At 44.3% G+C, this 12,488-nt stretch overlaps 1 protein-coding gene across 1 annotated transcript; it reads left to right on the top strand.

The window, feature by feature from the left end:
- Positions 1-2,144: 2,144 nt before the first annotated feature.
- On the top strand, positions 2,145-12,284 carry msh2 (mutS homolog 2 (E. coli)). Its single transcript, XM_069664123.1, has 16 exons — positions 2,145-2,358; positions 2,550-2,698; positions 4,388-4,672; positions 4,911-5,057; positions 5,287-5,436; positions 5,632-5,765; positions 5,853-6,052; positions 6,230-6,339; positions 6,434-6,557; positions 7,859-8,009; positions 8,955-9,052; positions 9,363-9,608; positions 9,696-9,900; positions 9,979-10,226; positions 10,336-10,511; positions 11,698-12,284. The coding sequence occupies exons 1-16, from the start codon at positions 2,151-2,153 to the stop codon at positions 11,872-11,874; spliced, it is 2,808 nt and encodes a 935-aa protein (XP_069520224.1). The 5' UTR covers positions 2,145-2,150; the 3' UTR covers positions 11,875-12,284.
- Positions 12,285-12,488: the final 204 nt, after the last annotated feature.

Here is a 12,488-nt window from a genome sequence, read left to right as displayed (position 1 = left end):
AAAAGCAATTCTTTTAAAAGCCCAAGGCAATATAGGAAAAGCAAAATGTAGGGTTAAAGAGAAGTAACAGCTGTGCAGGTGTTTTGGACATTGGATGTTAGCATATTAGGGCTGCAGCTAGCCCCTTTTTATTTTTGCAATATCAATAAAGCTGTTGATTTTTTAGTACATCTAAGGTCCTTGAGATCCATGCATTATGTGTTAGATAAGAGGTGCTTTATTAAGACTTAATCCGAGACTTTTTTTTACTGTTAAATAGTGTTTTTTTGAGCTACCAAATCTGATCAATGAGTCATTAAAGTTGATATTTTTGTAAAAAAAAACCCCAAATAAATCAGACATTGTGCCTTTACTTTAACTGACATAGTAATCCTTAAATTACAACCCACAACATCCAGAGTAAATACAGAGATACTGTGTACTCTCTGGTACTAACATTGTTCCAGTACAGTATGTTCCAACCGATACAGGTACTGGAGAACGAGCTGTGAAATACATGAGGGGTTTGTTATGTGTTACAATCAACTCTTTTCAGGAAGAGACGGGGCTCTGCGTCACGTCACAAATAATGGGATTTTATCTCACAACTTACAGAGGGTCAAACAAGACTGGGAATCTTCTGACAAATGTATTGTAGGTTAATGAGAGTCATATGACAAAATGATTCCCTCAATATCTTTGAACTGGTCAAATTGGCTGCATAGACCCTCCAATTAATCAAGGAGAAAAATGTATTTTCTAGGTTTTGACGTACGTAAAATCAAGACAAACTGTCCTCCTGTTGTTCCTTTTTAAAAAATGCAAGGAGAAGCACAAGAAGGCCTGCAAAGATGGGGGAGAGAGAGGGGAGGGGGTTACATTAGAACCTGGCTGCTGTGAGGACTCAGTTTTACGCTCTCTACCAGGTGAGCATCCCTCTTTTATTGTTCCTTATCATTACAGATAAAGTAAGAGATTTGCAGTGGTAGTTTCCCCTTTGTTACTTTATGTTACAGGTTAACTACGTGGTATTTGGGCCGTGATTTGTGTGTGTGATGATGGTGTCGCAGTTTTAGTTTGCAGGGTCATTTCTCTAATATACTTTTGTTGGGTCTTTGAAACCCTTGTTATCACTTGCTCTCATAGATGCAAATAAGTAAATGATTCAAGAAAAACTTTTTCTTTTGACCTGGTATAAAAAAGACAAACAAACAATATAGTTGTTTAGCTTTTTCACACTGAGCCTCAAAACTCAACCTGCTGGTGGCATCAGAAAAAAGTCAGTGGACCACCAAAGTCATTAAGTTTCATCCTCTCGGGACAATGAATCTATTTACTAAAATGTACGGCAATCTGTCCAATCGATGTTGAGCTATTTCAGTGCGGACCGCCATACAACCAGACTGTTTAACAACAATAAAGCTGTTATCATGGATAAAAAGTTATTATAATGCGGGACAGGATGGAGCAAATCATCTAGTTAAGACTTAAAAGTGGAGACATTCTTTCTGTATTTGAGCTAAGACTGGTTATTTAAATATAAAGGGTGCAAAAAATGTTCAATTCTGACCACATACTTGCATTTCGACAAGGTTTTTACACTTTAAGATATTTAATTAGCATCTCAACCCTTAGTAAAATGTGTCTACATGATTTGCTTCTTTGAGATCTCTGTCACTAAACAAAGACAGTGGTGCTGCTAGACTCATGACACAAAAAAGCTTTGACCTCTGTGACCTCTGTGCAGGCTTAGAGCTGCTGCCCCGCTGCATGAGGTGTGTGAACATGGACATTTTACAGCTCATGAATTAGTGTGAAGATAAAGTTTAAACTGAAATACCGTCCTCTGATCCTTGTCTCTTTTGGGTTCTTTCAGTTCACACATTCAAACTGTAAATTATATGATAACTGATTGTTTGAACTGTGTTTCAGCGAGCAGGCTTGGTCCACTTTATTCTTTACATAACACATTATTTACATGTTTTTTATCTCAACTTAATTTGCATGGATTTGTGTCATATTTAACCAGAATTATTAATATATCACTATCATCAGAAGTCGAGTCCTTAATGCGGTATACCGTTATTTGCCACCGACAAGAAGAAAAAGAAGAAGCTCGAAAGAATGACGTAGTTTCCGGTTTCTTCCCAGCGGTGGCGGGAGATTCCAGCATGGCGGTGCAGCCGAAGCAGAACTTGTCCATGGACAGTGCAGCTGAGCATGGCTTTCTTAACTTCATTTTCTCCATGCCGGAGAAGCCGGACACTACTTTCCGAGTATTTGACCGCAACGACTACTACACCGTGCACGGAAAAGACGCCATATTCGCTGCGAAGGAGGTTTTCAAGACGAACGGGGTCATTAAATATTTGGGCTCAGGTAAAGGAATTAGCCTCTCCTAGCTAACAGTGTTACTGGCTGCAGGTCATTTCTCAAGCTAATGTAGTTGCCTGATGTTGATGCGTGCACCAAAAGGATTAGCTAAGCTAGGCTAGCTACAAATGCATCCATTAGCTGTAGTGCTACATCTAGGCTGTTTCTGGTATTAATGTGAGCATGTTCGTCTGCAGGGAGTCGCAAGCTGGAGAGTGTGGTCCTGAGCAAGCTGAACTTTGAGGCCTTTGTGAAAGATCTGCTGCTGGTGAGACAGTACAGAGTGGAAGTGTACAAGAACCACAGCAAGAGCAGCAAGGAGCACGACTGGAGGATCGAGTTCAAGGTATTGTGATGATCAAAGAGGAGTGACTGTGGTTTTTGTTTATATACAGATCTGCTGCTATGTTGTTGTCCTACTGTAAATGTGTCTATACTCCTTTAAGAAACATGTGGATCTTGTACATTTCCTGTGCTGTTTTGTGTATCTTGCCTTAATCAGTACCCTACCCTTTGTAGTCTATTCTTTACTGTCTGTAAGAGCACTAACATACCACATAACCCGAGTTTCCCATCTGTTGAACTACTAATAAAAATGCCCAAATAATAATAATCTAATATAGACACTGGCTGTTATTACACAGACATGTGACATGATATTGAAAACGGGACTCTCTGCAGTTCTGAGAAAGTCTTTTAGCTGACTACTAAACGCTTTATAACTTTAAAGTCTTACATATTTTCACTCACCTGCCACCGAAAGTAATGTTTTATTTGTAGCGATTTTTGTTATAGTTAAGGTAGTTTTGTTTCTGAGACATTGCGGTAATGCTTGGAGACTTTACACACATTATTATTTATAAGCTAATACTGGAATTTCTGCGTAAATCGTCTTGAATTTATTGTGCAAAAATAATATCTACCACAAGAAATTGGTAATTTTTTTTGAAAATGAAGCTTTGACTATGGGGAATTTTTTTTTTTATCTGCTCATTTCACACATCGATTCTTTCATGCTTTCCCTCAAAACCACTGCTTTGCATACAAACAGTTTGCACCTGGATTTGCTCTGCTTGCACTCAGATCTATTGATGCCTGCACAGATCTCCTGAGTTTCAGCCGTTCTTCTTGCGCTCCGGCTGTAGCTGTGCACTCATAATGCATCTCCTCTGAGATTATTTGTGCAATAACGCTCTCCCAACTAACATTGCTTTAAATTTAAACCCGTATGGGCTGTAACTATTTAACAGACTTCATCCACTCTCGCCCTCCACAGCTTTATTACACGTTTTTGCTTTCTTTACATCTTCACAGGTTGAGCTAAAAGCAGAGCAAATCTTCAAGCTGCAGATGTTTGAGTGCGATTGCACGCTGTTGAGGGAAAGCATCACAAAATCTGATAGTGAAATCAATAACTTGTGCTCTTAAATTGAAAGACCATGCTCTCTAATTAAGGCAGGAAATGAATCCCATATGATCTGACCTCCTAAAGTCCCTTTTATGTTGGATAACTCCAGTTTTAATGGCTGGTGTCAGAGATACAATGTGTCCTTGACATCTTCCTCTTGGTTCCAAACAGGATTGTCTCAGTTTTACTTTAATTAATTGAAAGCTAATCTAAGAGACTGTAAGGTCTTTATACTGAGATTGATTAGCACACTGACCTGTGTTACACTGCAGTGCATTTAATCAGAGGTAAACTCCTCATACATGTAAACCGGGCTGAAACTAACTATTTTAATTTCTGACTAATCAGGGCCTTATTTTCTGAATAAATTCATCAAACATTGTGGCTGTTAAATGTCAGAAAATAGTGAACGATCCAGTCTGAAATTTTAGAATAGCATTTTTTTAATCGGTTGTACAGTTAAAAACCAAAAGATATTAACTTTACTATCAGATATGACAAAGAAGAGCATCAGAGCTTCAAATTTAAGGAGCTGAAATCTGCACCTACCTGTTCCATGGCCCCCTAGTGGCCAAACAATAATATCAGTTAGTGCCTCCATCTCACCCTCTTCCTTCTCTCTCTCAGGCCTCTCCAGGAAATTTGACCCAGTTCGAGGAGATTCTGTTCGGCGGTGGAGCCGGAGCGGAGGGATGTGCAGGAGTCGTAGCCGTGCGGTTCGCTACCGTAGCAGACGGACAGCGCGTGGTCGGGGTCGGCTACGTGGACGCTGCCCAGAGGACGATGGGCGTGTGCGAGTTCCCCGACAACGAGATCTTCTCCAACCTGGAGTCCCTGCTCGTCCAGATCAGCCCCAAAGAGTGCCTGTTGGCGCAGGGGGAAGGCAACGCGGACGGCAGTAAACTACGGGAGGTGCGTGGTGGGCGGGGTCACGGAATCATAACAGTAAAAGTCTGTGCTGCGTCTGAAAGAAGTGTGGCACTCACATGAGATTTCTTGTCTTCCTGCTTCCTGTAACAACTTCTCCAATGCCGCCTTTGCATGATTGACCCAGGGCTGTTCTCAGTTTAAATGCAACGTGGGCAGAGGTATGTTGAGACTAAATGTTGAGAACATGATGTAAAGGTAATATATCATTGTGTTTCTGTAGGTGGTACAGCGAGGCGGCATGCTGGTCTCTGACAGGAAGAGAGCAGAGTTCAGCAGTAAGGACATGGTGCAGGATCTCAACAGGCTGCTGAGGGCGAAGAAAGGAGAGACGGTGGCGAGCAACACGCTGCCTGAGCTCGACAAACAGGTGAACAACTCCACCTACAAATGAGCTTTTAGCGGTACAAAATATGTCATCTTTTTTCATGGTTTCTTCCTTGGTTCGTGCTACACACTTCCAGCTAGTGTCATTTAAATCAGGCCAGTAGTTTTTCTGTAATTCTGTTCACTACATCTTACAATATAAAATACAAAGCTCTGGTTTGATATGAAGTACAGTATAAGAATAATGTTTCTGCGTGTGGTTTCATTCACAGGTGGCGATGTCGTGCTTGGCCGCCGTGGTTCGTTTCCTCGAGCTGCTCTCCGACGAGTCCAACTTCAACTCGTTTGGTCTGACCTCTCTGGATCTGGGTCAGTACATGAGGCTGGACAACGCTGCTGTGAGGGCTCTGAACCTCTTCCAGGTCAGTGACGGGGACCAGGTCGTAGCAGCTCCCGTTTCCCCTGGTTGTCCATAGTATTTAGAAAAGAGTTTTAAGGTACCTTTTTTCTGAGATTTCTTGTCGGACTGATCGTCTCCTTTAGCGGACACATGTTACACGGTTGTCATGTTCTTTTGTAGGTGTGCTGTATATGATAATCTTACTTGTGTCCTTTAGGGATCACCCGACGACACCAGTGGAGCTCACTCATTGGCCGGTCTGTTGAACAAGTGTCGTACGCCGCAGGGTCAGCGGCTCGTCAGCCAGTGGATCAAACAACCTCTCATGGACAAAACCAAAATAGAAGAGAGGTAACACAATAACGGGACTTAAACATACGACTTGGATCATAAAGATTGAGGACAAAAGGTTGAAAGTTTGTGTGTTTGTGTGTTCAGGTTGGACCTGGTGGAGAGCTTCGTGTGCGACTCGGAGCTCCGGCAGACCTGTCAGGAGGACTTGCTGCGCAGGTTCCCCGACCTTCACCGTCTGTCAAAGAAGTTCCACCGTCACACTGCGACGCTGCAGGACTGCTACCGCGTCTACCAGGCCGTGACCCACATCCCCGCCCTCGTCACAGCCCTGGAGAGATACTCAGGTAATCGTCATTCAAGCAACTCTTTGCACCTGAGCCAAAGATGCATGATGGGGTCGATTCCTGTGACTTTGCAGGGGCAATAAATCGACTTTTTACTGCTGTGTTGTATATGATTGTAAAAGATGCACAATCTGTTTCTAATGCATGCTACCTATTCTAATCTGTGTGTGTGTGTAGGTAGTTACCAGGTTCTGCTGGAGGCCGGGTTCCTCTCTCCTCTCAGAGACCTGCAGTCTGACTTTGTTAAGTACCAGGAGATGATTGAAACCACGCTGGACATGAACCAGGTCCGTTTTTCAACATTTCTCTGCACATGTACAGTGCATTATACGTACCATTATTCTCAGTTCCTTTTGTTTGCATGCTGTTTGTTACCTGCAGATTGACCACCATGAGTTCCTGGTGAAGGCGTCCTTTGATCCCGTGTTGAGCGAGCTGAGAGAGAAGATGGACACGCTGGAGAAGAGCATGCAGGCCGTGCTGAACAGCGCAGCCAGAGAACTGGGTGATTACACACCACAATCACCTTCGAGTCTCAGACGGATCCCTGCTCCTGACAACGATTTTTTAGCTTCATGTGCTGCTAAAAATATGTATTTGAATGTTGTTAACCCACATGCCTCTAACTAACAAGACAAGACTGAAAGTCCATATGTGGAAAATGTTGGAAAATTTGCCACATGATTTTATCTTTGTTTTTCTCTTGACAATATTAAAGTAAAAGTCAAATAACATTTACAAAAACATTGATGGGCTGCTTGTCCAGCTCAGTTGGAGCAGGCGCCCCATGTTCAGAGGCCACAGTCCTCGACCAATGACTGTATCTAAAGATGGACGATGCGTCTCCATCTGCTCTCATTGTACTGAATTGATGCCAAAATAGCCCCCGTGACAGGCGCTGCCATCTTGTGATGGAGCCAGAGCCGTAGCCACTTCCGCTAACCAAAACACACACTTAATCTACCGAAAAAAACGCAAAGATCCCGCACGCCGGCGTGTTTAACAGCAGAACAGCTTCTTGTGTTGGTCTGAAGCAGATGATCACAGATGTGTAAACTTCAATGACTGTAGTGATTGTTTTTGTTACGTCTCCTCTCACCGTTCCTCCTCCCCGCTGCTAATCCGGAACAGATCGGCTGCAGGAGCCGCATTCAACAGCAGAGCTGTCAATCATCCTTTTGACAGCATCAAATAACTAATTAAAAATAAAAAACACTTGGACTTAAATCAGCATGATAAGAACTAACTATAATGACAGAAACCATGTTTGAGAAACATTCATCTGCCGTGTATTTTGATTTTATAGTTTGACTCATGTCCCATCTGTTAACATGGAGGAGGCGGGCTTTATGACCTATACTGCAGCCAGTCAGCAGGGGGCGATAGAGAGGGTTTGGCTTCACTTTTAGGGAGCTGTCGTGTCGTCCATCTTCCTTTCCTTGACGCTCTGATTGCAGGATCGACTCCCGCTCTGCCGATCATTTGCTGCATGTCATCCCCCACTCTCTACTCCCCACATGTCCTGTCTCTCTTCAGCTGTCCTGTACAAATAGTTTATGTTTGATTCTGAATCTGCATCAATCAGTGACAGAACATCGAGTGGTGCTGCAACATAAAGTAGTAAAGTTGGTTTCAGGTTGGGATAGACAGCACTCCTCTCTGTGGAATATCTAACCTCAAACTAACTTCACCACAGTGTTTTAAACAGGTGTGAAAGAAGCAGGGAAGTAGTGTGTATATGTGCGCAGACCTTGCATGTAATTAAAGGCAAAGTTTGTGTGTGTGATGAGTAACCCTGTGCTTCAGGTCTGGATGCCGGGAAGACGGTGAAGCTGGAGTCAAACGCCATGCTGGGTTTTTACCTGAGGGTCACCTGCAAGGAGGAGAAGGCTCTGAGGAACAACAAGAAGTTCACCACGCTGGATGTCCAGAAGAACGGAGTGCGCTTCACTAACAGGTAGGTCCCACTGCGTCACACACCTGAGTCCCCCCCGCTTGTGTAGTCGCGCCTCTTTCTGTTTCTCTTTCTGCTCGGTTGACAGATGATCAGCCGTAAATTGTTTTTATCAAGTCGCACAAAATCCAACGTGGTACAGAAAACTTCAGCAAATCAACTACATAAGTAAACCTGCATTAAAGTGGTAATCTCAAAGATCACAGTTTCGTTCTCTTTGGCGCCACCTATGCTGATAAACGGTAATTGCGGGAGCACATTTCCCAGATATCCAGACAGTGCTGCATGTGTGACGTCCACGGTTGGCTCCGGTTGTAACTCTTGATTTTCCTTTTTAGACTGTTTGCTTCATCTGAGCGTCGAGTTTGTTTCTATTTCTTTGGATTTTCACTTATTGTTGAAGTTGTATCTGTAGTCATCCATCTTTTGTTTGTTTGTTCAGCCACAGTAGATTACTGTTTACTCGCAACACTTGCAGAGACCGGAAAAGGAGCCACTTAGCTCCGCCTACCCTCTCTGGCTGATGGAAAACGCGTCACTAACTGGGCGCCGCTTGTAACACCCGGTCTGTAATACTGCAAATGCAAAGGCTTTCATCAGTGGGCCATCGGATCAATCGCTATTGTTGCCTCATTCTGCGATAGATAGACTTAAAAGACATTTATTTACATGAAGATCTTTGAGATTATTACTTTAAGCAGGAATGTTGTAAAGAAAAGTAGACCCTTGTCAAACAGGTACCAGAGGGGACTTTGTGCACTAGTAAATCGATCTCAGATAACGTTGCTCTCTCAGCAGGATAGAAAAATAATAAACAACACTAAGTTTGTTTACCAAATCCACCTGAGCCGCTCACTACTGTCCACACGTGTGGGAAACATGCATCTTCTCTGATCCTTGGATGACTCTGTGTCAGCTGACGGTCTGTTGTGTTTCACATGTCTGCAGCAAGCTGAGCTCCCTCAATGAGGAGTACACGAAGAACAGGGAGGAGTACGAGGAGGCGCAGAACGCCATCGTTAAAGAGATCATCAACATCGCCTCAGGTAAGGAACGTGATCACATGCTGTTCACCAAGTCCAATCAGCATGACATCCATTTCACTGATGGATGCAGTTATCTTGTAATTATATGAAATGTGCCTGATGTGACCTTTAATAATTAGTTTAAATCACATTTTCAAAGTTCACAAAACTGTACAATACTTAGAACTTCAGAATAAGAGACAACGAAGTCTTAAGATTGTGGTCAGATGGCATTATTAGATCAAATGTCAATTGTTCTGCAGCCGGCTCACGCTGCACACTCCTGCCTCTCTCATAATTCATCTGTGATGTTGAACTCTGTGGGGATCAGGTTACGTGGATCCTCTGCAGACGATGAGCGACGTGATAGCTCAGCTGGACGCGGTGGCGAGCTTCGCCGTGGCGTCCGTCTCCGCCCCCGTGCCGTATGTTCGACCCACCTTGCTGGAGGGCGGCTGCAGACGCATGGAGCTGAAGCAGGCGAGGCATCCCTGCATGGAGACGGACGCAGACACGGCCTTCATACCCAACGACATCAGCTTCGTCCAGGGGGAGAAGAGCTTCTACATCATAACAGGTGTGAAGAGATGATCTGTAGGTACATATAGCACCTCATTAACACATGTAAGACCCCTAAAACAACTTGCCTACTTCCTGTCTGTAGGTCCAAATATGGGCGGCAAGTCGACATTTATCCGGCAGGTGGGCGTGATTGCTCTGATGGCTCAGATCGGCTGCTTTGTGCCGTGCGAGAAGGCGGAGCTTAGCGTGACTGACAGCGTCCTTGCCCGTGTGGGAGCGGGAGACAGCCAGGTGAAAGGAGTGTCCACCTTTATGTCTGAGATGCTGGAGACGGCGGCCATTCTGCGGTAAGAACAGACACACGCTTCTTAACAGCTTCGTGAACAAAGACGTTCCGTTTCTCATCGTCTCTGCCGTCCGTCCAGCTCGGCCACGGAGAACTCCCTCATCATCATCGACGAGCTCGGCAGAGGAACGTCCACGTACGACGGCTTCGGCCTGGCCTGGGCCATCAGCGAACACATCGCCTCCAAAATCGGCTGCTTCTGCCTGTTTGCCACTCACTTCCACGAGCTGACGGCGCTCGCAGCGCAGCAGCAGTCTGTCCAGAACCTGCACGTCACAGCGCTGACTACCCACAACACACTCACCATGCTGTACAGGGTCAAACCAGGTCAGCACACGGAAAGCACAGTTTGATGAGAGTACTATACATATATTTATAAGATTCAGTGTCTGCCATAAAGTTTGCAGACTGACCTTTGTCCTTACTCTGCATCCAGGTGTGTGCGATCAGAGTTTCGGTATCCACGTTGCCGAGCTGGCCTGCTTCCCCCCATCGGTGGTTGCTATGGCGAAGGAGAAGGCGGAGGAGCTGGAGGAGTTCCAGGAAGCTGCTGGAGAGAAGTCAGAGCAGGACGAGGAGCCCGAGGCCAAGAGACGACGCACAGAGAAACAAGTAGGTCTCAGTTTTCACACAACTCAAATGTATGGTCACACAGAACCATCCTTACATGCTCTCTGCTGATGAGGGGAAAAATCACAACGAGATCATTATCTTTTGAATTTGCATGGAATTAATAGAAATAAGATTTTCTTAAAACCCCAGAACTCCTATCATGCTATCATGGGGAGCTAATGCCATTATGGTAGGAACAAAATGCAATTTGGGTCTGTGCCTCTGGAGGACGCTATCCGCTTCTCCAATGGGCCCTGGAAAACCAGGAAATAAGACACTACTTAAAGGGAGCTCGCTAAACTACACTTCCTCAATCTAGGACGCCCGCCTCCGATGTCATGTCTCGTTCAAAATCGTCTGGTTTGAAATGTAGACTGCAGACCTGAAGATGTTTGAGACGATCCACCGGTATGTTCTCGTCATATTTCAGATTCTGTACCGCTCTGAGCCGTTGCCTGCAGCGAAACTTGTATTTCACTCCAGCGTCTCTCGCTGGGCTGTTCCTTTCAGAGGGAGGGGCGCAATGCACGCTGGGTGTTGTAGGAATGTAGACCTGGCAAACCACGAGCTGTTTGTACAACTTTCTCCAAAGCTATGGCGCCAATTTAAAATATTATTGCTTCTATCGATTACAGAGAACACCAGCTTTGACTGAAGGTGGCTTTTTCCAGGGGAGAATCGCTCCTTCAAGATCTTTACAGATAGAAATATTTCCCTAACCACTAGGGCTGTGACGGTACTGAACTGAGACCCTGAGCTGTCATGCTCGCGTGCTGTGATTCCGTCATCCGATTCATCTACCGTCTTTCTCGGATTAGGTTCAATTTTACTTTTTCTTTCACCTCTTGGGAACAACAGAGAAGTGTCTCACTGCTGCTTCTCCTGATTTTTGTTCTGCAAACTTGACACCTGACATCATTCAGGTCTTACTGTTTTCTCCGTGCTGCCACAGCGACCTTTAAATGTGACGTGTGGCGTTTGAGTGACGGGAAACTGTTAATATTGGACCTTTTTTTTCATGAAGTTTTCACATTTTATTTGAGTTTGTTAATTTATTGAACCTTGGATTAAGTAGGCGAGCAGTAGGTCTATATTAAAAAAAGACAGGGTGATGACGGTCACCAGCCCTACTAACCACTGCTAACCTTTCTAACCTTTCTCTAACGACGTACTCCTTGTCCTCCAGGTGGGTGAAAACCTGATCCAGGACTTCCTGGATAAGGTGAAGTCACTTCCTGTTGCCACCATGAGTGAAGAAGAGGTGAAGGCGGCGCTCCGCAAGATGAAGCAGGAGCTCATCGGCAAAAACAACACGTACATCTCAGAGATCCTCGCGCGCTGTGCTCCTGCAAAAACAGCTTAAACTTCAGACTCACGTTCATGTTTATTTTCTGTAGAAAGCACACTAAAGCTCTTATACTGTATAGTTTTTCAATAAAGGCTCATTCCTGACGCGGCTGTGGGTAGTTTTTGTAGTTACATGCATCATCTATCGGCTAAGTTAGGTTCTTTGTGCTCTTTGAAAGGTTTGTGTTCCTGTAAATGTGTGTGGGGCAAAATGTTGTTCTGCTCCTTGTCATGCATTTAACAGTTCAAGTTAAGAGCTAATTAAATACTTTAACAGTACTATATGCTTTCAAAGTTCACAGCTCCGACTTAAATACTTTGTGTAAATGAAGCTGTTCCCTCTGACGTTCAATGTTTTTACTTATTGTAAAGCTTGAGGTCTGATCCCGTCCGAGCTCCAATCACTACTGATGTTTGTCTCTTCTCTCTTTGCTGATTTTGTCCTGTACCTGCTTAAGTGGTGGTTTTTAATAAAATAATCTCCTGTTTTCTTTAACAGTCGTATGAATCAGTCACTTTAAATTTCTGCATCTGGAAAATGTAAAAGGCAGCGTGCAGTTGGGCGCTTCGTCTGACATATCACCCCGCCAGCAGCTTCAGGCATTAAAAATAACTACATAGAAATAATCA

Source organism: Semicossyphus pulcher, unplaced genomic scaffold (genome assembly GCF_022749685.1).
Source record: "Semicossyphus pulcher isolate SPU_LCO1_2020_fin unplaced genomic scaffold, fSemPul1.0.p SCAF_16, whole genome shotgun sequence".
NCBI lineage: Eukaryota > Metazoa > Chordata > Actinopteri > Labriformes > Labridae > Semicossyphus > Semicossyphus pulcher.
This window is presented reverse-complemented; position numbering and strand designations above follow the sequence as displayed.

Bases quoted from the DNA above. Each gene is read 5' to 3' on its own strand.
- msh2 (XM_069664123.1), top strand. From the start codon at position 2,151: ATGGCGGTGCAGCCGAAGCAGAACTTGTCCATGGACAGTGCAGCTGAG. The intron at 6,053-6,229 runs GTAATCGTCATT...GTGTGTGTGTAG, and splicing joins AGCCCTGGAGAGATACTCAG to GTAGTTACCAGGTTCTGCTG. The intron at 10,227-10,335 runs GTCAGCACACGG...CTCTGCATCCAG, and splicing joins GCTGTACAGGGTCAAACCAG to GTGTGTGCGATCAGAGTTTC.